Raw genomic sequence first — 25,779 nt, forward strand, 5'->3', positions numbered from 1 at the left:
CACTGGTTCCGAAAGCTCGTAAACTGCAGCTGCTTGGTAAATAGATTTTTTATCAATCAATTACATTATACTTTCAAAAATTGAGTATTTCATTATCATTATTGTTATATTTGATTTTAAATTATTTCTAATTAGGATGTGAGAACATAATTTACCAAAGTACGAAGACTGGGAACAAATGAGAAATCTCAGAAAGGAAACATAGAACTCATTGTTGTGTGTGTGTGTGTGTGTGTGTGTGTGTGTGTGTGTGTAAAAGGGGGGGGGGGGGGTCTGCATTGTCATGCTGTACCAGAAAACTTAGTGAGCGCAGCTGGTAAAGTTTCAAGCCAGAATAATGAGAGGAAAGATTTGTCAGAAACAAGTGACACCAAATACAAAGAAGCACTTTTTACAGCTCTTGTGCTCAGTTGTGTTCAGCCATGATTGAAGTAAGTAACTAAGGGAGATAACAGATCTTAAAAATAATTTTAATCACAAGTATAGGGAAAGGGGCCACCATATTTATATATTAACAGTACGGCAAAAATGTTGACCCTATCTTTGCTAATAATAAATGATGCGGAAGATGAATTACAAGGTATTAGTGGATCCCCCTGTGCTTAGTTGTAATTATGCAGTACAAATTAATGCTATCAATAAATAATTCTACTGAAAAGGTAAGTTCTTAAGGCAGAGAAACATGGGAATACTTATGTAGTTCAAAATTCTTTACTTAAATCACCTACAGTTCAGTCAGCAGGTACTCAAAACACTCAAATCTTCTGAACTTTCCGTATGTCGCTTGTTGGTGGTACATAGCATAGACTGCGTTATTGATATTGAGAACCCTCTGCTAACTTACGGTGAACTGAAAAATCGTGAAATTTTGGCACTCTCCCCCCTTGCAGTCTACAACAAAGCACTTAAGAGTTTTCTTGTACAGCACAAAATGTATTTTTACAGCACATATTAACCAAGATAGAGCACTTCAAAGGAACAGCAAAATTCCCAAATTAAAAGAGTGCAGGTTTCAGCATGATAATTTTAATTTCATACCATTTTTAAAAGATAATGGTTTGTTATTCAATCTGTACATTAAGCAAGCAGTGAAGGAGGCAAAAGAAAAATTCGGAGTAGGAATTAAAATCCATGGAGTAGGAATAAAACCTTTGGGGTTTGCCGGTGACATTGTAATTCTGTCTGAGACAGCAAAGGACATGGAAGAGCAGTTGAACAGAATGTATAGTGTCTTGAAAGTAGGATATAAGATGAACATCAACAAAAACAAAATGAGGATAATGGAATGTAGTCACATTAATCAGGTGATGTTGAGGGAATCAGATTAGGAAATGAGACCCTTAAAGTAGTAGAAGAGTTTTGCTGTTTGGGGAGCAAAATAACTGATGATGGTCGAAGCAGAGAGGATATAAAATGTAGACTGGCAGTGGCAAGGAAAGCATTTCTGAAGAAGAGAAATTTGTTAACATCGAGTATTGATTTAAGTGTCAGGAAGACTTTCTGAAAGTATTTGTATGGAGTGTAGCCATGTATGGAAGTGAAACATGGACGATAAATAGTTTATACAAGAAGTGAATAGAAGCTTTCAAAATGTGGCGCTACAGAAGAATGCTGAAGATTAGGTGGGTAGATCACATAACTAATGAGGTGGTACTGAAAAGAGTTGGGGAGAAGAAGAATTTGTGGCACAACTTCACTAGAAGAAGTGATCAATTGATAGTACACTTTCTGAGGCATCAAGGGATCACCAACTTAGTATTGGAGGGAAGCATGGAGGGTAAAAATCGTAGAGGGAGACCAAGGGATGAATACACTAAGCAGGTTCAGAAGGATGTAGGTTGCAGTAGTTACTCAGATGATGAACCTTACACAGGACAGGGCAGCATGGAGAGCTGCATCAATCCAATCTCTGGACTGAAGACCATAACAACAACAACAACAACAACAACAACAACAACAATGGTACACACCTCTAATGGCCAACATATCACATTTTACACAATTTAAATGTATGCAAAATCAAAGAATTTAAATGAAAAGTAGGACTAAAGAAGAAAAGGTAAAACATAAAGACACTTTCTGATGACACACAATACAAACTGAAAATTATGAGACAAAATGGCTGGAGAAATTTGAAGAAACACCGACAGAAATATTTAAAAGCAGAAGAAACAATACGAAGCTTTCAGAGCTGCTAAGTCTTTTCTTAAGGTGGAAAGAGGTGTTAGTTGTGGAAGGTTTGAAATGAGAGTGGGTCACTCAATTCTAGGGGGACTACCTGTTGCCAAGATAGGAAGCAAAGAATTTTAATTCTACATCCTGGAAGTATGTATAGGAAAGAAATTCTGTTTGCTTATCATTTTAGTTTTGTCAAGTGAATCCTTCAGAAGATACAATAAAAACTAATAGTTATAAAATTCATCTACATGTCAGAACACCATTTAATTCGAGAAGAACACACAAATTAGACATTTAATTACCTGCAATGAGATTCTGTTGCGTACTAGTAGACCTATTTTCAAATCCATTGCATCCAGCTGCTGTGAGAGATTCTCATTGTGTCGTATTGTTTTTCCTATCTGTTCCTTCAAGTTCTGTAAACAAATAATATGCAATTTTTTTAAAATGCCAAATACCTGCATGATGCTCATATTTAAGCACAATATCACTTTGGATAATAATACTTATTTATTTATTTATTTAACCTGGCAAGATTAGGGCCATCAGGCCCTCTCTTACATCTAACCAGGCATTCTACTTATTTTACATTCATACGTTTTGGTAGGCATGTTAAACTACATCTAGTACAAAAAGTGAAATAAACAATTAGAAAGGTACACCTGGAAAAATACATACATATAGAGTTTATATTCGTAGATCATAAGTACTGTTATAATTAGACATTATTGAAGAGACAAATTTTAGATAGGAGTGCTGGCAGCAGGGAGTATGAGGGAGATTCATGGTGAAGGGAGGAGAAGAATAGACATGATAAAACATAATTAAGGAAAATATAAAGGAAAAGAAGATTGCCTGGCTAGTAGAGACAGATGAAGAGGAAAGCATCTCAGGAGCAAGATAGGAGATGCTAGCTTTGCTATTTGACAGATGAGAGGATTGGCCTGGTACATTAATTTTGTGGAGAACTTTATGAGGATGATAGTAGGAAATGCTTCAACTTCTTCTTAAAAGCAGCAGGAGATTGAATTTTGCGCAAGGTAAGGGGCAGTTTGTTCCAGAGGCGGACAGCGGCAACTGAGAAGGAGTTTGCAAAAGTTTTTGTTTTGTGATGTATAATAATGTGAAAGAGGGAGCTCATGTACCAAATTATGCAATTTTTGTTACCAAAGGAAAAAAGATATTTTTGAGGCCCATTCAATACTTCAGCAACAAAAAAGGAAATCGTGAACTAAACACAACAGAATAAGTAATGAAAATAATGGGGAAACAAAGGTCAATGAAGCCAAAGATTTTCAATAAGGACTGACAATAATGAATTCCTGACAGTAGACAATGAATTTTTGGTACTAACAGTTCTTTTTTCAGTACCAAACCAGACAGTAGTGCAGAGAAGCAAGGGAGATAGGATGGGGAATGACTCATATAATTCAAATTAATATATATATGAGAGGGAGAGAGAGATTTGGGGGGAGGGGCAATAGAGATAAAGAAATGTCATTCTCTACAGCTACATCACCAGCCTTCTGTCTTCTTGCATATTTCTGAAAAATCCTCTCATCCACTTCTTCTTCTAATTTATAAAACTAAATTCAGTCTTTCTCAAAGTCTGGAATTCAATCTAGATTTAGAAGCATTTATATCAACGATTACTGTACACTCTGCAACATTGCTCAGTTTATGCCAGACATAGTTAACATTTTCCTTGTCACAGTTGAATATTGTGTGTGGATTGCACTGGCACCTTAAATTTTTATGGCCCTATTAGTATTGCCATTTACCTGAGAAAGGTCAACTTCTAACAACCACAGAAAAATATTGTGGGTAAACAAGTTCCATGTTGACAAAGAGTACAAAATTGCAATGTTCCGATTTTTTTTTAGGTCTGTTTAATTCTTTGTTGCAGACACACAGTTTATAGATTACACAGATCACCCTCGAAAATTTTGATACATTCCTGAAATCATTTGAGGAAGTTTTGAGTAAACTAGTGTTATGTAGAGAAGTGTAAATCTCATCATGTGACTGTCAGGAGGGCAAACATTTTACAGATTGTATTTTACCTATGGTGCTGAAGATCTACTGGAACTAGTACCAGCTAGAATACTCATAGCTAACAAACAAAGTAGTTCAACAAATTATGTTATGACATCATCATCTCAGCAGATTCTGTAAATGGTCACCTTTCAGATCATTTAGGTGAGACTTTAGTGTTACAATGTAATACTTAACACAAACCAAGTAAAATTACAAGCACAAGAGAATATTATGCGCAAATAATACAGCTATACTAAGACACAGTGTATTTATATTTTCTTTCTTTGACATTTAGAGACACATATTTCCTTCCATTCTTCCATAATCATTCAAGGTGGCCTATTCTTTTTTCTGGTGGAAACTACACATTAGATGCTCATGAGATCAACAGAAAGGTCTCCCTGAGCAATATTAGCATATAACTCAACTGTTTATTTGAGATTTCCTTTCATGAACAGATCATGTGTGTGGAGGAAGGTAATGGGGATTAATCATCTGTACAAATAAATGTGTGTTTTACAGGCAAGTACTGATAGCCCTACATTTCTTTATTTAAATTTAACATTTCTGTACTTGATTTTCCCTGGCTTGTCTTCTAGAACATATGGTGACCTAGTAGGTCAACAACTTTGGTAATAATAACAATAAAATAGCCTTACCTGCATCAGTAGCTCTTGTTCATAGTCATCTACGCCATCCTTCAGTAACTTTGCAAAATGACGAACTGCACAAAATGATGGCTGTGCCTCATGAGCAAGGGACAAAAACGCCCGACGAGCAAGGCAACCACGCCAAAATGCTTGGATTTTCACCACAAGTTTCTCCTAGAAAAACAGTTACTCTTAGCACTGAACAAAGGAGCAGGAAATAGATAAGAATTTTATCATGAATGAATACAACACATTTCCTCAATCGTAGAAATGGATAGAAATTAAGATTTCAACAGCAGCTGTAACAATGATTTACTTCCATGATCAGTTTTGCCTAGTGGCCATGAATACTATACCTGCATTGGAAATACAATAGTTACAACTCACATTCTAAGTTCAAGACAACTCTAAGCAAATGGAAGTAGTTACTGTCTGGTCATATGCATACATTTGTTAGCCTCCACAGCCCTGTGTCTTCAGCAAGATGAATTGTGAAAGAATTGTTTGAGGTACAACCACAGACATGAGGATGTTTATGTGGTCCTCCACACTATCTGCTATCAATCCTATAGAGCATATAGGGAGGCAGGAGTTGTGGTTGGTGTTTGGGAAGTCAACTTAAAAATTCATTTCTAATTTGAATCTCTCTTATGAAGTCAAAACAAGTGTCTGTTGTGGAAACTAAACTGTTTACAGCAGAAGCAAAATCTGCTTGCATAGCACAAAATTGGCTGCCACTGTTGTGAAGGAATGAAGGAACAAAGATCAGGGTTTAATGTCTTATCAACAATGAGGCCATTACAGACAGAGCACAACCTCAAACTGTTTTGTTAAGCATAGGGAAGGAAATTGGTCATGCCCTTTCAAAGGAGCCACCCTGGCATTTGCCTAGAGTGATTTAGGGAAACCACGGAAAACTTAAATCTGGATGGCCAAAGGCGGATCTGAACTGCCATCCTTCTGAATGCAAGTTCTGTGTGCTAACCACTGCACCACTTCCTTTTGTGATGGTGTTGTACTAAAAAGGCATTATTGTTACCAGTTGTTTGTTCACAAGAGAAAGCTGTAACACTGTTGCAAAAATTGTAATATGGAAGCACGTAAGGTCTATTGTGAACATGTGTAAAATTAGGGTCCCCTCTAGCAGATTCTGAGTTATAACGACATACAAACATGCTAGTAGGTGGTGGTGATTCTACAGCAGACATCACAAGTCCATAGAATCCAGATGCAATATTCGTGTGCAAAGAACTATATTAGAAACACCAAGCCAGAAGCACGTGGTACCTCTTTTATGCTGACAGCAGTAGAAATATATTTTAGTGTGGTCCCCATAAGACACCAAAGACAGTGGAGAATTATCCTAATGCAAGTCTGCGCAACCACTAGTATAGCAATGTCTTTAGTGCCTGGAGACAATAGGCGTGCGTGCGTGCGTGTGTGTGTGTGTGTGTGTGTGTGTGTGTGTGTGTGTGTGTGTGTGTGTGTGTGGAGGGGGGGGGGGGGGGTAATTTCACTTATTATACTCCTGGAAGCCTGCTTGCACACATCAGGTAGTATTACATAATATGTTATATGTCCACTTCTAGATGCAAGAGTAGGTGCACTAGTTTCCTAAACACTGTTGTTGTATTCTTCACATTCATTAACATCCATGTCATCTACAACCTGTATAACTTCCTGTCACATCTACATCAGCACCACTCTAATACCCATTTCCAAAAACTGATTCATTATCATCATCATCATCACCACCACCACCACCACCACCACCACCACCACCACCACCCCCCTCACGTGTAGCTGTTAAAACCGGCTGGAGCCTGTAGCCCCTTTCAAAGCGTGTATCATGACCCATTAAAAAATAAAATATAATACCACATCTTACTTCAACAAAACACAATTCCTAACTGTGAATTTGTTCAAACATGCATGTATGTGTATTTCCCATAAATTGGTTACAACAATGGACACACAAATGCTGGCTGAGAAGGTGCATTGTTGCGAAGTTTTTATTTTCATAATAAAGCTGAAATATAGCGTTCAAAATCACATACTATTGACCTGGGGTATTTTCTGATCACATTCGAAAAATTTCAAATTATTATACTGAGAACTGCAACATAACCATAAATATTTTGCCCATTACAATAAAGAGAGATGATAATGAATTAATTTTTGGAAAGGGTAGAGTCTATAATAAGCATATCGGGCGGATTAGAACCCTGTTTCTTTTTAGTTTAAAGAGCCTTGCTGCCCAAAAAAAAAAAAAAAAAAAAAATAAAAAAAAAAAAAAAAAAAAAAAAAAAAAAACAGACACCACGCAAGGGTTAAAGTCAGTCATTGTGAATGGTATGTGGAATAGTGCACGTTTGAATAGAAGATGCACATCCAATAGCTGGTGCTGGTAATTTTTCACCAAAATTCAGTAAAATATTAAAAATTTTACCTAATTGATTAGGTAAAGTTCTTTATGAACTTCCTTAGAGCTTTGCTCTCCTCCTCAAGTGAAGCGCCAGCTAAAGGATTTTTTTTTATCTCCCCCACCCCTACGAATGATGAGATCATAGCTTCATATATTTGTAAAAATAAAGTTCTAACAAAATGTTAAGTTGTTTTTCAGAAAGGTTTTCAACAGAAAATGCTATATATGCTTTCACTGATCAAATATTAAATACTCTGAATAAGCGAACATCAACCACTGGGATCCTTTGTGATCTCTTAAAGCCTTCAATTATGTACATCATAGAATTTTTCAGTATAAGCTTAAGTATTGTGGCATGAGTGGGCCAGTGCACAACTCTCTTAATTTGTACAGCTACAAGAGTGCAGAAGGTTGAAATAAACGGTTCACATAATGTACAGAAATCAGCAGATCCCTCAAACTGGGGAGGTATCAAGAATGTGTTCCCACAGGGTTCAGTCTTCTTCTTCTTCTTCTTCTTAAAATTGGAGTAGAGATCAAACATAAACAACATTTCTGCCATTTTTAATGTTCATGAAAACCACACATTGCATTTTGTACCACCATATAGCGAGACCTTTGGAGGTGGTGATCTAGATTGCTATAAACATTGGTACCTCTAATACCCGGTAGCACGTCCTCTTGCATTGATGCATGCCTGTATTCATCACGGTATACTATCCACAAGTTCATGAAGTCACTGTTGGTCCAGATTGTCCTACTCTTCAACAGCGATTCGGCATAGATCCCTCAGAGTGGTTGGTGGGTAACGTCGTCCATGAACAGCCCTTTTCAAACTATCCCAGGCATGTTCGACAGGGTTCATGTCTGGAGAACATGCTGGCCACATTAGTAGAGCAATGTCGTTATCCTGAAGGAAGTCATTCACAAGATGTGCATGATTAGAGCGCGGATTGTCGTCCATGAAAACAAATGCCTCTCCAATAAGCTGCCGATATGGTTGCAGTGTCAGTTGGAGAATAACATTCACATATCGTTCAGCCGTTATGGTGGCTTCCATGACCACCAAAGGCATTCAGCCTGACCGGGTTACCAACAGTTCCTGTCTCTCTGTATCTCCCCCATATCCGAACAACATAACTCCGAGATGCCTGGACACTTCCCTTGTTAAGAGCTCTTCCTGGCACAAAGTAACAGTGCAGATGTGTTTGAACTGTTGTATTGACTGTCTAAACATGGCTGTACTACAGAAAACATGAATCGTGTACCTGTTTCCTGGCAGAATGACGAACTGATTGGCTGTCAGACCCCCTCCGTCTAATAGGGGCTGCTTATGCATGGCTGTTTACATCTTTGGGCAAGTTTAGTGAGATCTCTGAATTGTCAAAGGGACTGTCTGTGAAACAATATCCACAGTCAACATATATCTTCAGGAGTTCTGGGAACCGGGATGATCAAAATTTTTTTTCGTGTGTGTATTATTATTATTATTATTATTTCTTTCCTTTCTCAGACGTTCTGTCTAGTTAAAAATGGAAAGTGACGCGGACTTTGATCAAGCGTGACTTCCTTTTAACTGTACAGTATATGTTACATTGCATTTAGGAACTTTCGGGTAATTGAACATGTATCAATAATTACAGATTTCTGTAGTTGTATATATACGTTTGGCTGTAGCTGTATTGTGCTGATGTACTGGTGGATATTGTGTGGTATGACTCCTGTAGTTGATAGTATAATTGGTATAATGTCAACTTTATCCTGATGCCACATGTCCTTGACTGCCTCAGCCAGTTGGATGTATTTTTCAATTTTTTCTCCTGTTTTCTTCTGTATATTTGTTGTATTGAGTATGGATATTTCGATTAGTTGTGTTAATTTCTTCTTTTTATTGGTGAGTATGATATGGTGTTGTTTTATCTGTTATAATGGTTCTGTTCCAGTATAATTTGTATTCATCATTCTCCAGTACATTTTGTGATGCATACTTGTATGTGGGAACGTGTTGTTTTATTAGTTTATGTTGTATGGCAAGTTGTTGTTGTATTATTTTTGCTACATTGTCATGTCTTCTGGTGTATTCTGTATTTGCTAGTATTGTACATCCGCTTGTGATGTGATCTACTGTTTCTATTTGTTGTTTGCAAAGTCTGCATTTATCTGTTGTGGTATTGGGATCTTTAATAATATGCTTGCTGTAATATCTGGTGTTTATTGTTTGATCCTGTATTGCAATCATGAATCCTTCCATCTCACTGTATATATTGCCTTTTCTTAGCCATGTGTTGGATGCGTCTTGATCGATGTGTGCTTGTGTTAGATGATATGGGTGCTTGCCATGTAGTGTTTTCTTTTTCCAATTTACTTTCTTTGTATCTGTTGATGTTATGTGATCTAAAGGGTTGTGGAAGTGGTTATGATTGCAATGGTGTAGCCGATGTATTTATATGAGTGATTGCTCTGTGTATTTTTCTAGTTTCTGCTCGTTCTAGAAAGAATTTTCTTAAATTGTCTACCTGTCCATAATGTAGGTTTTTTTATGTCAATAAATCCCCTTCCTCCTTCCTTTCTGCTTAATGTGAATCTTTCTGTTGCTGAATGTATGTGATGTATTCTATATTTGTGGAATTGTGATCGTGTAAGTGTATTGAGTGCTTCTAGTTCTGTGTTACTCCATTTCACTACTCCAAATGAATAGGTCAATATTGGTATAACATAAGTATTCGTAGTTTTTGTCTTGTTTCTTGCTGTCAATTCTGTTTTCAGTATTTTTGTTAGTCTTTGTCTATATTTTTATCTATTCCTATGTTTTGTCTGTATCCTAGATATTTATAGGCATCTGTTTTTTCCATTGCTTCTATGCAGTCGCTGTGGTTATCCAATATGTAATCTTCTTGTTTAGTGTGTTTTCCCTTGACTATGCTATTTTTCTTACATTTGTCTGTTCCAAAAGCCATATTTATATCATTGCTGAATACTTCTGTTATCTTTAGTAATTGGTTGAGTTGTTGATTTGTTGCTGCCAGTAGTTTTAGATCATCCATGTATAGCAAATGTGTGGTTTTGTGTTGATATGTTCCAGTAATATTATATCCATAATTTGTATTATTTAGCATGTTGGATAGTGGGTTCAGAGCAAGGCAGAACCAGAAAGGAGTCTCCTTGGTATATTCCACGTTTAATCTGTATTGGCTGTGATGTGATATTATTTGAATTTGTTTGGATATTAAGTGTGGTTTTCCAATTTTTCATTACTATGTTTTGGAACTGTATCAATTTAGGATCTACTTTGTATATTTCCAATATCTGTAGTAACCATGAGTGGGGTACACACTCAAAAGCTTTTTGGTAATCAGTGTAGCAACCTTTGTTTAGTTTTAGCTTGATATGTCACCTCTGCATCTATTATCAGTTGCTCTTTACATTCTCGTGATCCTTTGCAGCAGCCTTTTTGTTCTTCATTTATAATTTTGTTCTGTGTTGTATGTGTCATTAATTTCTGTGTAATGACTGAAGTTAATATTTTGTATATTGTTGGTAGGCATGTTATGGGGCGATATTTTGCTGGGTTTGCTGTGTCTGCTTTATCTTTAGGTTTCAGATAAGTTATTCCTTGTGTAAGTGTATCAGGGAATGTGTATGGGTCTGCAATGTAACTGTTAAATAATTTAGTTAGATGTGAATGTGTTGAGGTGAACTACTTTAGCCAGAAATTTGCTATTTTATCTTTTCAAGGGGCTTTCCAATTGTGCGTTGAATTAATTGCTCGGGTGACTTCACGTTGCAAAATTATCACTTCAGGCATTTGTGGTATCATCTTGTATGTGTGTGTTTCTGCTTGTATCCACCGTGCGTGTCTGTTATGTTGTACCGTGTTTGACCATATGTTGCTCCAGAAGTGTTCCATGTCTGTTATGTTTGGTGGATTGTCTATTTTAATGTGTGTGTTATCTATTGTCTGGTAAAATTTCTTTTGGTTTGTGTTGAATGTTTGGTTTTGTTTCCTTCTATTTTCACTTTTTTTGTATCTTCTAAGTCGTTTGGCCAGTGCTTGTAATTTCTTCTTCTTTTCATCTAATTGCTCTATCGCTTCTTGTTGTGAGATTTTACCTAACCTTTTTTGTTTTTTGTCTGATATTTCATTTCTTATAAATTGTGTTAGCTGTCCGATGTCTGTTCTAAGTTTTTCTATTCTGATCTGTAGCCTGTGCTGCTTTGCTGGTTTTGTGGGTTTCTTCTGTGCGTTGGTTGGTTCTGATCTCTGCCTAGTGTGTATATTTAGTGTAGTGAGTGCTCCTATATAAATCAGTAGTTGTAACTCTTCCATAGTTATATTTTCATTTATTTTGTTGTGTATGATTGTGCTGATAATTGTTATTGTTGTTTTGACTTGTGGGTTATTTGGTGGTCTATGCAAGAATGGTCTAATGTCTGTATTTGTGTCTTTGTATTCTATATATGTCAGCTGAAATTTTTCTTCTATATGTAACATGTGTGTCACTTCATGTTCTATTTGTGCTTGTTCTGGTGGCTGTCTTAAGATTTTGTTTTTCTCCGACTGTTTAATTGATGTGTGTTGTTCTTTGTTTGTTTGCTCTGTGATGTTTGGGTCCATTGCTGTATTTTCTTCTTCTTCTGATTGTACATTACTTTGTTCCAGTATCTGTTGTACCCTTGTTGTTTGATGTTTTCTAATTCTGACTGGGGTATCCTGTTATTTTTGATTATTACACAGATCTGATCAGCCAGTCATTGTTCTGTTAAAAGTTTTAATTCTGGGTATCTGGTAATAAATGTTGTGAATACTTGTGATCTGTATCCAGTTGTGTTGGTTCCTAAGTTTGTCACTTGGTAATAACAGAACATGAGGTGTCTGTTAACTTCATCTGAGCATCTCATCCTCTGTCTTTGTTTTCCTTCTAGGGTGGTTGCAGGAAGTATATCCTGCAAAACACCTCTATTTGGATTTAAATCTTTTACCATGTGGCTAGCAGTGTCATTACCACTGTGGACAGGCATAGGGTTCAAGCGTCGTCCCCGACCATGACAGCGCTTGTCCGAGGCTTCATTAGTTCTGTCCTGAACCAACTAATCACACTAAAAGGGGGGGGGGGGGGTTAGCCCTATTAGTGGTTTGTTATTTTCGTCGCCTTTTACAACTGGCAGAACATTCCGGAGGCCTACTCTTTTCCTGGACCTCCACGGGATTTATTATTATTATTATTATTATTATTATTATTGATTTGCCACTCTATATTCACAAAGATGCAAAGCTAATTCTTTTTGCTGATGTAACAAGTATGGTAATCATATACAACAAACATAAACTAGCTGAGGAAATTGTAAATAATGTCTTTCAGAAAATTATAAGTGATTCTCTGCAAATGACTCTCAGCAAATTTTGACAAAACACAGTATATAAAGTTCTGTATGGTAAATGGCATAACACAATTAATAAATATATACTTTGAGCAGAAGTGTGTAGCTAAGGGAGACCTTTAAAATTTTTGGATAAGTGCACTGATGCGAGATGGAACTGGAGGGACCACGTTCATGATTTGCTGAAATGTTCGAATTCAGTGACTTCTGGTACTAGGGTTACTGCAAATTTGGTGATGATAATATCAGTAAATTAGCTTACTATTTTCATTCACTGTTTTTGCATGGCATCATATTTTGTGGTGATCCATCACTAAGGGAAAAAAATATTCACTATACAAAAGTGTGTAACCAAAATAATAGCTTGAGCTCAACCAAGAACATCTTGCAGACATTTATTTAAGGAACTAGGATACTCACAGAAGCTTCACAATACATAGACATTCACTTACGAAATTTTGTTATTAATAACAAATCCAAATTCAAAAGCAATACCATAGCTACAACAATAGCAGAAAGACTAATCTTTACTATTCTGGGTAAAATCTAACTGTAACAAAGAAAGGGATGAATCACACTGCCACTAAAGTCTTTGATCATTTACTAAATAGCATCAAAAAAGATAACCAACAAGCATTTAAAAATGAATTAAATGAATTTCCGAATGAAAATTTCTTATACTCAAAATGATGGATTTTTTGACATAATCAGTAATTTTACAATTACCAAAAAAAATTTAATTATGTTATGTAAAGAGACTTTTTATTAAACTGGCATGTTCCAAATCATCACAAAGTTCATGATCTGTGGAACAAGTATTAAAAAAAAGTCTAATCTAATCTACAGATTTGGAAGACAAATATGCCCAGTCTGATCAGACAGATGCACTAAATATTTTTGAATTTTTTTTCTAAAAAGAAAATAAATGAAACTCCAAATTATACTCTCCCATCATCTTTGTATAAGCACCAAGCACACACACCCACTATTTGTCAGAAGGATCTTCGACACTTTAAGGTTCTCTCAAGTTTCTTAACCATAATGACAGAATTATGAAGGGATTACCAACAAAGTCATCATCTTGGTAAGAAATTTAACAAGTGGAGCCTGGAAACCTTGATGGAGATGTACAGTGCTTGACGCATTCCTTAGACCAATACGAGGTCGCAAGCATTAAGAAACCAACGATTTCAATCTGGCTGATTCCGAATTGCGAGTAAAAATGTGATGCAGTCATGTAGCATCTACAAACAAACAGCCCAGACACAGTATAAAGAGGCCACCAGTTGACAAGCGGGACGGAGTTCAACAGTCTGAGAATTCTTGCTAACAGACAAGCCTTGTGTGTCCATCAGTCGACAGCAGTAAATTTTGTGAATGAAAGAATATTCAATTAAGTATGTACACTAAGAAGGACTTGGGTTCTTGCCTGTATGCACCTCTGGACTGTGGGTAGTTAGTCTCTCATGACTATGACTGATTGTCACTTACAATATGATGCGTAACAGAACTTGAGAGTTCTATTTGAACAATAAGAAACTGGCTCATTTTCATGATTCGAGTGCAAGTGATAGACAATGCAGGCTATCTGTTCTAGTAATTTGAGTATCTAGTAAGCCCCCTCTATGTTCTACGCTCATTGAAATTATGACTCAGGGTGTGTGCCCTTCAACATGTTCAGGTAAACTTAGGAAGAAGTAATAAAATCAGACCAAATTACCAACCCAAGAGCTCATTCCTACATTTCTACCTCCCTAGTCTGATACCTAACTCTGTTCTGTCTCCAACCACAGAGACCTGATAAACCTCAGCTAGACCCTGTCATTGACTTATTCCCTTGTAAGAAGCCACTCAGACTGCAAAGAGTCAATAGACCTGGAAGATCCCACACCGCTACCTATTCGAATGAGGGATTCATATACCTATGTTGTGACCCACATCCAATTACAAAGTAATCTTTTGAGTACGGACACTGTAAAAATAGGCAGCATACAAGACACCTATTTACTGTTAATATATGTGCTGATCTACTGAGCCATGCTATAATGACTGGTACTGATATTAGATGAAGCATTTTAGAAAAGTGGCCTTTAAGTGAGGTCTGAACCTCATCACTTCTTAAATTTTGAATAAAAATCATCAGCAATGATGGCCAAATACTTCTGGCATAACAAGTTAGTTCTGACAATGGCCCTGTCAAAGAGTGCTGAGGACGGGGCAGATTCCCTTGTTGTGGGAAATTGCTCCCCCCAAAAGACAGAAGACTCAGCAATGATCAACGGCATGAGGATGCAGAAGGCAAAGGAAACCACTGCATTTAAGACACAATGTATATCCACAGGACACGTGGCCTGTAACTGAAAAAGTGTCATGATGATCTCTCCATTTGCAAAAGATACCAGACTAGTCTCCTGTTCGGATCTCCAGAGACCTGCCAAGGGGGAAGATGTGTTATGAATACAAAGGTGGGGCAAAGAGAGAGTTACTGTGCACAGATCAGTGCTAAGGTTGTTCCCATCAGAATCAACACCCAACCAACAGTGACAATAGTTCAGGCACACTGAACAGATAATTCGGTACATAAAGGAGTATAAAAATATAATAGTAACGGAGGATTGGAATGCAGTTGTAGGACGAGTAGATGAAGGGGTTACGGGATAATATGGGCTTGGTAGTACGAATGAGAGAGAAGAAAGACTAAGATATGCAATAAATTTCAGCTTGTACTGGTGAATACTCTGTTCAATTCAGTGATGATGAGGAGTGGGCTGAAGTTTAAGAGACAGTCAGGAAGAATCAATGTGGAAATAAGTGGGATATAGAAGTACGAAGGGATGAAGAGAGACATGAATTTCTCTGAGGCTATAGATAATGCAATAATGAATAGTTCAGTTGGTAGGTCAGTTGAAGAGAAATAGACATCTCTAAAGAGGGCAAGCACAAAAGCTGGAAAGAAAAACTTAGGCACAAGAAGGGGGGAAAAAAGATAGGTAACAGAAGAAATACTTCAGTTTATTAACAAAAGAAAGAAGAACAAAATGTTCACAGAAATTCAGGAATACAGAAATACAATTCATTAGGAACGAAATAAATAGGAATTTCAGTGAAGCTAAGGCAAAATGTCTGCATCAAAAAAGTGATGAAATCAAAAAATAAATGATTGTTGGAAGGACTGACTCAGCATATAGAAAAGTCAAAACAACTTTCAATGGAATTAAATGAAAGGGCGGTAACATTAAGAATGTGACGGGAATTTCTTTGTTAAATGCATGTGGGAGAGCAGATAGGTGGAATGAGTACACTGAAGTCCTCTATGAGAATGATGTGATAGAAGAAGAAACAGGAATTGACAGGAAAAGAGTTAGGTGATCCCATATTGCAATCAGAATTTAGGAGAGCTTTGGACGACTTAAGATAAAATAAATCACAATGGATAGATAAGATTCCATCAGAATTTCAAAAATCATTGGGGGGAAGTGGCAACAAAACGGCTGTTCATGTTGATGTGTAAAATATGAGACTGGAGATGTACCATTAGACTTTCAGAAAATCATCATCCACACAATTCAGGAGAAAGAAAACTGGCATTCTACGGATCGGAGCGTGGAATGTCAGATCCCTTAATCGGGCAGGTAGGTTAGAAAATTTAAAAAGGGAAATGGATAGGTTAAAGTTGGATATAATGGGAATTAGTGAAGTTCAGTGGCAGGAGGAACAAGACTTTTGGTCAGGTGAATAAAGGGTTATAAATACAAAGTCAAATAGGGGTAATGCAGGAGTAGGTTTAATAATGAATAAAAAAATAGGAGTGCAGGTAAGCTACTACAAACAGCATAGTGAATGCATTATTGTGGCCAAGATAGACACGGAGCCCATGTCTACTACAGTAGTACAAGTTGATATGCTAACTAGCTCTGCAGTTGATGAAGAACTTGATGAAATGTATGATGAGATAAAAGAAATTATTCAGGAAGTGAAGGGAGATGAAAATTTAATAGTCATGGGTGACTGGAATTCGACCATTTGAAAAGGAAGAGAAGGAAACTTAGTAGGTGAATATGGATTGGGGCTAAGAAATGAAAGAGGAAGCTGCCTGGTAGAATTTTGCACAGAGCATAACTTAATCATAGCTAACACTTGGTTCAAGAATCATGAAAGAAGGTTGTATACATGGAAGAACCCTGAAGATACTAAAAGGTTTCAGATAGATTATATAATGCAAGACAGAGATTTAGGAACCAGATTTTAAATTGTAAGACATTTCCAGGGGCAGATATGGACTCTGACCACAATATATTGGTTATGAACTGTAGATTAAAACTGAAGAAACTGCAAAAAGGTGGGAATGTAAGAGATGGGAACTGGATAAACTGAAAGAACCAGAGGCTGTACAGAGCTTCAGGGAGAGCATAAGGGAACAATTGACAGGATTTAGGGAAAGAAATATAGTAGAAGAAGAATGGGTAGCTTTGAGGAATGAAATAGTGAAGGCAGCAGAGGATCAAGTAGGTAAAAAGACGAGGGTTAGTAGAAATCCTTGGGTAACAGAAGAAATATTGAATTTAATTGATGAAAGGAGAAAATACAAAAATGCAGCAAGTGAAGCAGGCAAAAAGGAATACAAACGTCTCAAAAATGAGATCGACAGGAAGTGCAAAATGGCTAAGCAGGAATGGCTACAGGACAAATGTAAGGATGTAGAGGCTTATATCATGAGGGGTAAGATAGATAGTGCCTACAGGAAAATTAAAGAGACCTTTGGAGAAAAGAGAACCACTTGCATAAATATCAAGAGCTTAGATGGAAACCCAGTTCTAAGCAAAGAAGGGAAAGCAGAAAGGTGGAAGGAGCATATAGAGGGTCTATACAGGGGCAATGTTCTTGAGGACAATATTATGGAAATGGAAGAGGAGGTAGATGAATATGAAATGGGAGATATGGTACTGTGTGAAGAGTTTGACAGAGCACTGAATGACCTGAGTCGAAACAAGGCCCCAGGAGTAGACAACATTTCATTAGAACTACTGGCAGCCTTGGGAGAACCAGTCCTGACAAAACTCTACCAGCTGGTGAGCAAGATGTATGAGACAGACGAAATTCTCTCAGAATGGAAAAACTAGTAGAAGCCGACCTCGGGGAAGATCCGTTTGGATTCCGTAGAAATGCTGGAACACGTGAGGCAATACTGACCCTACGACTTATCTTAGAAGAAAGATTAAGGAAATGCAAACCCATGTTTCTAGCATTTGTAGACTTGGAGAAAGCTTTTGACAATGTTGACTGGAATACTCTCTTTCAAATTCTGAAGGTGGCAGGGGTAAAATACAGGGAGCGAAAGGCTATTTACAATTTGTACAGAAACCAGATGGCAGTTATAGCAGTCGAGGGACAAGAAAGGGAAGCAGTGGTTGGGAAGGGAGTGAGACAGGGTTGTAGCCTTTCTCCGATGCTATTCAATCTGTATATTGAGCAAGCAGTAAGGGAAACGAAAGAAAAGTTCGGAGTAGGTATTAAAATCCATGGAGAAGAAATAAAAACTTTAAGGTTTGCTGATGACATTGTAATTCTGTCAGAGCACAGCAAAGGACTTGCAAGAGCATTTGAACGGAATGCACAGTGTCTTGAAAGGAGGATATAAGATGAAGAACAACAAAAGCAAAACGAGGATAATGGAATGCAGTCAAGTTAACTCAGGTGATGCTGAGGGAATTAGATTAGGAAATGAGACAATTTAAGTAGTAAAGGAGTTTTGCTATTTGGGGAGCAAAATAACTGATGATGGTCAAAGTAGAGAGGATATAAAATGTAGACTGGCAATGGCAAGGAAAGCGTTTCTGAAGAAGAGAAATTTGTTAACATCGAGTATTGATTTAAATGTCAGGAAGTCGTTTCTGAAAGTATTTGTATGGAGTGTAGCCATGTATGGAAGTGAAACATGGACGATAAATAGTTTAGACAAGAAGAGAATAGAAGCTTTCGAAATGTGGTGCTACAGAAGAATGCTGAAGATTAGATGGGTGGATCACATAACTAATGAGGAAGTATTGAATAGAACTGGAGAGAAGAGGAGTTTGTGGCACAACTTCACTAGAAGAAGGGATCGGTTGGTAGGACATGTTCTGAGGCATCAAGGGATCACCAATTTAGTACTGGAGGGCACCATGGAGGGTAAAAATCGTAGAGGGAGACCAAGAGATGAATACACTAAGCAGATTCAGATGGATGTAGGCTGCAGTAGGTACTGGGAGATGAGGAGGCTTGCACAGGATAGAGTAGCACGGAGAGCTGCATCAAACCAGTCTCAGGATTGAAGACCACAACAACAAACAACACAATTCCGAAGATAGCAAGGACAGATAACTGCAAGAACTATCACTCGACCAGCTTCACTTTTCATGCACCCAAGCTGCTGACAAGAATAATAAACATAAGAATGGAAAAGAAAATTGAGGATCTTATGTTTATGATCAATCTGACTTTAGGAAGGTAAGGCAGCAGAAAGGCATTTCTGACATTGTGGCTGATAATGGAAGCAAGACTGAAGAAAAATCAAGCCAAATTCATAAGCTCTATCAACCTGGAGAAAGCATTCAACAACATAAAATTGAGGAAGATGTTCAAAATCCTGAGAAAAATAGCGGTAAGCTATAGAGAAAGACAAGTAATATGCAATATGCACAAGAACCAAAGGGAATAATAAGCGTGGAAGATCAAGAGCGAAGTGCACAGATTAGAAAGTGTTTAAGACAGGCATGTAGTCTTTTAGCCTTGCTGCTCAGTATAATGCTGAAGAAGCAATGACAGAAATAAAAGTTCAAGGGTGGGATTAAAATTTAAAGTGAAAAAGACATCAATGATATGATTCGCTTTTGATATTGCTATCCTGACTGAAACTGAAAGAGATTTACATGATCTACTAAACGGAATGAACAGTCTAATGAGTATGGAATATGGACTGACAGTAAATTGAAGAAAAACAAAAGTAATGAGAAGTAGCAAAAATGAGAATAGTGGGAATTGTCAGAATTGGGGATCATGAAGTAGACAAAGTTAAGAAATTCTGCTACCTAGGTAGCAAAACAACCAGTGATGGACAGTGCAAGGATGACTTGAAATGAGAGTAACACTGGCAAAGAGAATATTCCTGGCCAAACATCAACCTCAGTTTGAGGAAGAAATTTCAGAGAATGTATACAGGTGGCACAGCACTGTATGGTACTGAAACATGGACTGTCAGAAAACCGGAGCAGAAGAGAACTGAAGCATTTGAGATGTGATGCTACAGAAGAAAGTTGAAAATTAGGTGAACTGATAAGATAAGAAATGAGTAGGTTCTCCACAGGGATGGGTGGGAAAGGAATACAAGGGAAACACTGACAAGAAGAAGGGACAGGATAATAGAACATCCATTATACCATTAACGAATAACTTCCATAGTACTCATTCTAGAGGGAGCTGCAGAGGGTACAAATTGTATGGGAAGACTGAGATTGGAATACATCCAGCAAATGACTGAGGACATAGGTTGCAATTGCTACTCTGAGATAAGATGAAAAAGTTGGCGAAGGAGAGGAATTCCTGGCGGGCCACATCAATGCAGTCAGAAGACTGATGACTCAAAAGAAGGAGGAGGAGAAGGAGCGATATATATATATATATATATATATATATATATATATATATATATAATGGAAGGAAACATTCCACGTGGGAAAAATTATATATAAATACAAAGATGAGGTGACTTACCGAACAAAAACGCTGGCAGGTCGATAGACACACAAACAAACACAAACATACACACAAAATTCAAGCTTTCGCAACAAATTGTTGCCTCATCAGGAAAGAGGGAAGGAGAGGGGAAGACGAAAGGAAGTGGGTTTTAAAGGAGAGGGTAAGGAGTCATTCCAATCCCGGGAGCGGAAAGACTTACCTTAGGGGGAAAAAAGGACAGGTATACACTCGCACACACGCACATATCCATCCACACATGTGTGGATGGATATGTGCGTGTGTGCGAGTGTATACCTGTCCTTTTTTCCCCCTAAGGTAAGTCTTTCCGCTCCCGGGATTGGAATGACTCCTTACCCTCTCCTTTAAAACCCACTTCCTTTCGTCTTCCCCTCTCCTTCCCTCTTTCCTGATGAGGCAACAATTTGTTGCGAAAGCTTGAATTTTGTGTGTATGTTTGTGTTTGTTTGTGTGTCTATCGACCTGCCAGCGTTTTTGTTCGGTAAGTCACCTCATCTTTGTATTTATATATATATATAAAAAGAAAGATGATGAAACTTACCAAACAAAAGCGCTGGCAGGTCGATAGACACACAAACAAACACAAACATACACACAAAATTCTAGCTTTCGCAACCAATGGTTGCCTCGTCAGGAAAGAGGGAAGGAGAAGGAAAGACAAAAGGATATGGGTTTTAAGGGAGAGGGTAAGGAGTCATTCCAATCCCGGGAGCGGAAAGACTTACCTTAGGGGGAAAAAAGGACAGGTATACACTCGTACACACACACATATCCGTCCACACATACACAGACACAAGCAGACATTTGTAAGGCAAAGAGTTTGGGCAGAGATGTCAGTCGGGGCGGATGTACAGAGGCAAAGATGAAGTTGAAAGACAGGCGAGGTATGAGCGGCGGCAAATTGAAATTAGAAATTAGCGGAGATTGAGGCCTGGCGGATAGCGAGAAGAAAGGATATGCTGAAGGGCAAGTTCCCATCTCCGGAGTTCTGACAGGTTGGTGTTAGTGGGAAGTATCCAGATAACCCGGACGGTGTAACACTGTGCCAAGATGTGCTGGCCGTGCACCAAGGCATGTTTAGCCACAGGGTGATCCTCATTACCAACAAACACTGTCTGCCTGTGTCCATTCATGCGAATGGACAGTTTGTTGCTGGTCATTCCCACATAGAACGCTTCACAGTGTAGGCAGGTCAGTTGGTAAATCACGTGGGTGCTTTCACACGTGGCTCTGCCTTTGATCGTGTACACCTTCCGGGTTACAGGACTGGAATAGGTGGTGGTGGGAGGGTGCATGGGACAGGTTTTACACCGGGGGCGGTTACAGGGGTAGGAGCCAGAGGGTTTGGGGATTTCATAGGGATGAACTAAGAGGTTGCGAAGGTTAGGTGGACGGCGGAAAGACACTCTTGGTGGAGTGGGGAGGATTTCATGAAGGATGGATCTCATTTCAGGGCAGGATTTGAGGAAGTCGTATCCCTGCTGGAGAGCCACATTCAAAATCTGATCCAGTCCCGGAAAGTATCCTGTCACAAGTGGGGCACTTTTGGGGTTCTTCTGTGGAAGGTTCCGGGTTTGAGGAGATGAGGATGTGGCTCTGGTTATTTGCTTCTGTACCAGGTCGGGAGGGTAGTTACGGGATGCAAAAGCTGTTTTCAGGTTGTCGGTGTAATGGTTCAAGGATTCCGGACTGGAGCAGATTCGTTTGCCACGAAGACCTAGGCTGTAGGGAAGGGACCGTTTGATGTGGAATGGGTGGCAGCTGTCATAATGGAGGTACTGTTGCTTGTTGGTGGGTTTAATGTGGACGGACGTGTGAAGCTGGCCATTGGACAGGTGGAGGTCAACGTCAAGGAAAGTGGCATGGGATTTGGAGTAGGACCAGGTGAATCTGATGGAACCAAAGGAGTTAAGGTTGGAGAGGAAATTCTGGAGTTCTTCTTCACTGTGAGTCCAGATCACGAAAATGTCATCAATAAATCTGTACCAAACTTCGGGTTGGCAGGCCTGGGTAACCAGGAAGGCTTCCTCTAAGCGACCCATGAATAGGTTGGCATACGAGGGGGCCATCCTGGTACCCATGGCTGTTCCCTTTAATTGTTGGTATGTCTGGCCTTCAAAAGTGAAGAAGTTGTGGGTCAGGATGAAGCTGGCTAAGGTAATGAGGAAAGAGGTTTTAGGTAGGGCGGCAGGTGATCGGCGTGAAAGGAAGTGCTCCATTGCAGCGAGGCCCTGGACATGCGGAATATTTGTGTATAAGGAAGTGGCATCAATGGTTACAAGGATGGTTTCCGGGGGTAACAGACTGGGTAGGGATTCCAGGCGTTTGAGAAAGTGGTTGGTGTCTTTGATGAAGGATGGGAGACTGCATGTAATGGGTTGAAGGTGTTGATCTACGTAGGCAGAGATGCGTTCGGTGGGGGCTTGGTAACCAGCTACAATGGGACGGCCGGGATGATTGGGTTTGTGAATTTTGGGAAGAAGGTAGAAGGTAGGGGTGCGGGGTGTTGGTGGGGTCAGGAGGTTGATGGAGTCGGGTGAAAGGTTTTGTAGGGGGCCTAAGGTTCTGAGGATTCCTTGAAGCTCCGCCTGGACATCTGGAATGGGATTGCCTTGGCAAACTTTGTAAGTAGTGTTGTCTGAAAGCTGACGCAGTCCCTCAGCCACATACTCCCGACGATCAAGTACCACAGTTGTGGAACCCTTGTCCGCCGGAAGAATGACGATGGATCGGTCAGCCTTCAGATCACGGATAGCCTGGGCTTCAGCAGTGGTGATGTTGGGAGTAGGATTAAGGTTTTTTAAGAAGGATTGAGAGGCAAGGCTGGAAGTCAGAAATTCCTGGAAGGTTAGGAGAGGGTGATTTTGAGGAAGAGGAGGTGGGTCCCGCTGTGACGGAGGACAGAACTGTTCCAGGCATGGTTCAATTTGGATAGTGTCTTGGGGAGTTGGATCATTAGGAGTAGGATTAGGATCATTTTTCTTCGTGGCAAAGTGATATTTCCAGCAGAGAGTACGGGTGTAGGACAGTAAATCTTTGACGAGGGCTGTTTGGTTAAATCTGGGAGTGGGGCTGAAGGTGAGGCCTTTGGATAGGACAGAGGTTTCGGATTGGGAGAGACGTTTGGAGGAAAGGTTAACTACTGAATTGGGGTGTGTGGTTCCAGATTGCGTTGATTGGAATTTTGAGGTTTTGGCGGGAGTGGAGCTGGAAGTGGGAGATTGAGTAGATGGGAGAGACTGGGTTTGTGTGCAATAAGAGGAGGTTGAGGTTTGCTGGAAAGGTTGTGAAGGGTGAGTGAGTTGCCTTTCCGGAGGTGGGAAACCAGGAGATTGGATAGTTTTTTAAGGTGGAGGGTGGCATGCTGTTCTAATTTGCGGTTGGCCTGTAGGAGGATGCTCTGAACAACAGGTGTGGATGTGGGAGAGGAAAGATTGAGGATTTTTATTAAGGATAGGAGTTGATGGGCGTGTTGATTGGCTGAGTGGATGTGTAGGTGAAGGATTAGGTGGGTGAGGGCAATGGATTGTTTGGATTGGAACTGGTATAGGGACTGATGGAAAGAAGGGTTGCAGCCAGAGATGGGAACTTTAAGTGTGAGGCCTTTGGGGGTGATGCCAAATGTCAGACAAGCCTGAGAAAATAAAATATGGGAGTGTAATCTGGCTAGGGCGAAGGCATGTTTGCGGAGGGAATGTAAATAAAACTTAATGGGGTCGTTGTGAAGGTGTTTTGAGGGTGACATGGTACTAGAAGGTGGAAAGTGGAACACGAGGCTGAAATGAAAATGAAAATAAATATGAAAAAATATATGGGGAGAGATAAAGGTAAATGGAGATCTGGTGTGAAAAAAGGCGAAAAAGGGTTGGTTAGGGCTGGGCTACGTTGATCCTGTGGTGAACTTGTGTAGGTAGATAATGATGTGCATAAAGGTTAGGTGGTTGTGTTGCCGCCAAAACACGTTAAAGGGTGGAGAAATTCGGGAAAATTTCGAAAAGACTACGTGAGGATGTATTAAAAGGAGTGGTTTGGTGGTGGCAGATTATGGAAATGAAGCTAACAATTGTTTGATGAAGAAATAATGACGTTAAAACCTGTGGGAAGCGGCTAAAAATGATCGGTGATGTGAGAAAAACGGAAATGGAAATAAAGCAAAAGTTATTAAAACTGCCGAAAGGGTTGTTTAATAGCTAAAAGGAACTGTTTGTGGCCTGGAAACGGTGGATTTTATAGCAGCAAAGCGGAAAAAAAAAAAAAAAAAAAAAAATTTTTGGTTATGGTTTCGAAGTGATTTGTGTATTATTACGTATTATTGAGTGTATATCGACGGGATAAAATTGTATACTGGATTACGGTAAAAAAGGAGAAGGTGAATAGAAAGTGAAACTGCTGGCAAAAACAGAAGGAGGAAATAAGACGACAGAAAAGACTTCGAAATGTAACAGTGACAATAACAATAACGATAACAATAACAAACGTGATTGTTGGCTTCAAATTAATGATATGAATATAATAGAGGGAAACATTCCACGTGGGAAAAATATATCTAAAAAGAAAGATGATGAAACTTACCAAACAAAAGCGCTGGCAGGTCGATAGACACACAAACAAACACAAACATACACACAAAATTCTAGCTTTCGCAACCAATGGTTGCCTCGTCAGGAAAGAGGGAAGGAGAAGGAAAGACAAAAGGATATGGGTTTTAAGGGAGAGGGTAAGGAGTCATTCCAATCCCGGGAGCGGAAAGACTTACCTTAGGGGGAAAAAAGGACAGGTATACACTCGTACACACACACATATCCATCCACACATACACAGACACAAGCAGACATTTGTAAAGGCAAAGAGTTTGGGCAGAGATGTCAGTCGGGGCGGATGTACAGAGGCAAAGATGAAGTTGAAAGACAGGTGAGGTATGAGCGGCGGCAAATTGAAATTAGAAATTAGCGGAGATTGAGGCCTGGCGGATAGCGAGAAGAAAGGATATGCTGAAGGGCAAGTTCCCATCTCCGGAGTTCTGACAGGTTGGTGTTAGTGGGAAGTATCCAGATAACCTGGACGGTGTAACACTGTGCCAAGATGTGCTGGCCGTGCACCAAGGCATGTTTAGCCACAGGGTGATCCTCATTACCAACAAACACTGTCTGCCTGTGTCCATTCATGCGAATGGACAGTTTGTTGCTGGTCATTCCCACATAGAACGCTTCACAGTGTAGGCAGCACGGCCAGCACATCTTGGCACAGTGTTACACCGTCCGGGTTATCTGGATACTTCCCACTAACACCAACCTGTCAGAACTCCGGAGATGGGAACTTGCCCTTCAGCATATCCTTTCTTCTCGCTATCCGCCAGGC

General features: G+C 39.2%; 1 protein-coding gene across 1 annotated transcript in view; it reads right to left on the minus strand.

Moving 5' to 3' along the window:
• LOC124712908 (ras GTPase-activating-like protein IQGAP1) overlaps positions 1–25,779 on the minus strand; it is a 346,898-nt gene that overhangs the window by 126,674 nt on the left and 194,445 nt on the right. Inside the window, exons 19-20 of the mRNA XM_047242907.1 lie at positions 4,875–5,039; positions 2,481–2,594 (exon numbers count right to left, since the gene is read on the minus strand). Coding sequence (XP_047098863.1) covers positions 2,481–2,594; positions 4,875–5,039 — 279 coding nt within the window. The remainder of the gene's footprint in view (positions 1–2,480; positions 2,595–4,874; positions 5,040–25,779) is intronic.

Source organism: Schistocerca piceifrons, chromosome 1, assembly GCF_021461385.2.
Source record: "Schistocerca piceifrons isolate TAMUIC-IGC-003096 chromosome 1, iqSchPice1.1, whole genome shotgun sequence".
NCBI lineage: Eukaryota > Metazoa > Arthropoda > Insecta > Orthoptera > Acrididae > Schistocerca > Schistocerca piceifrons.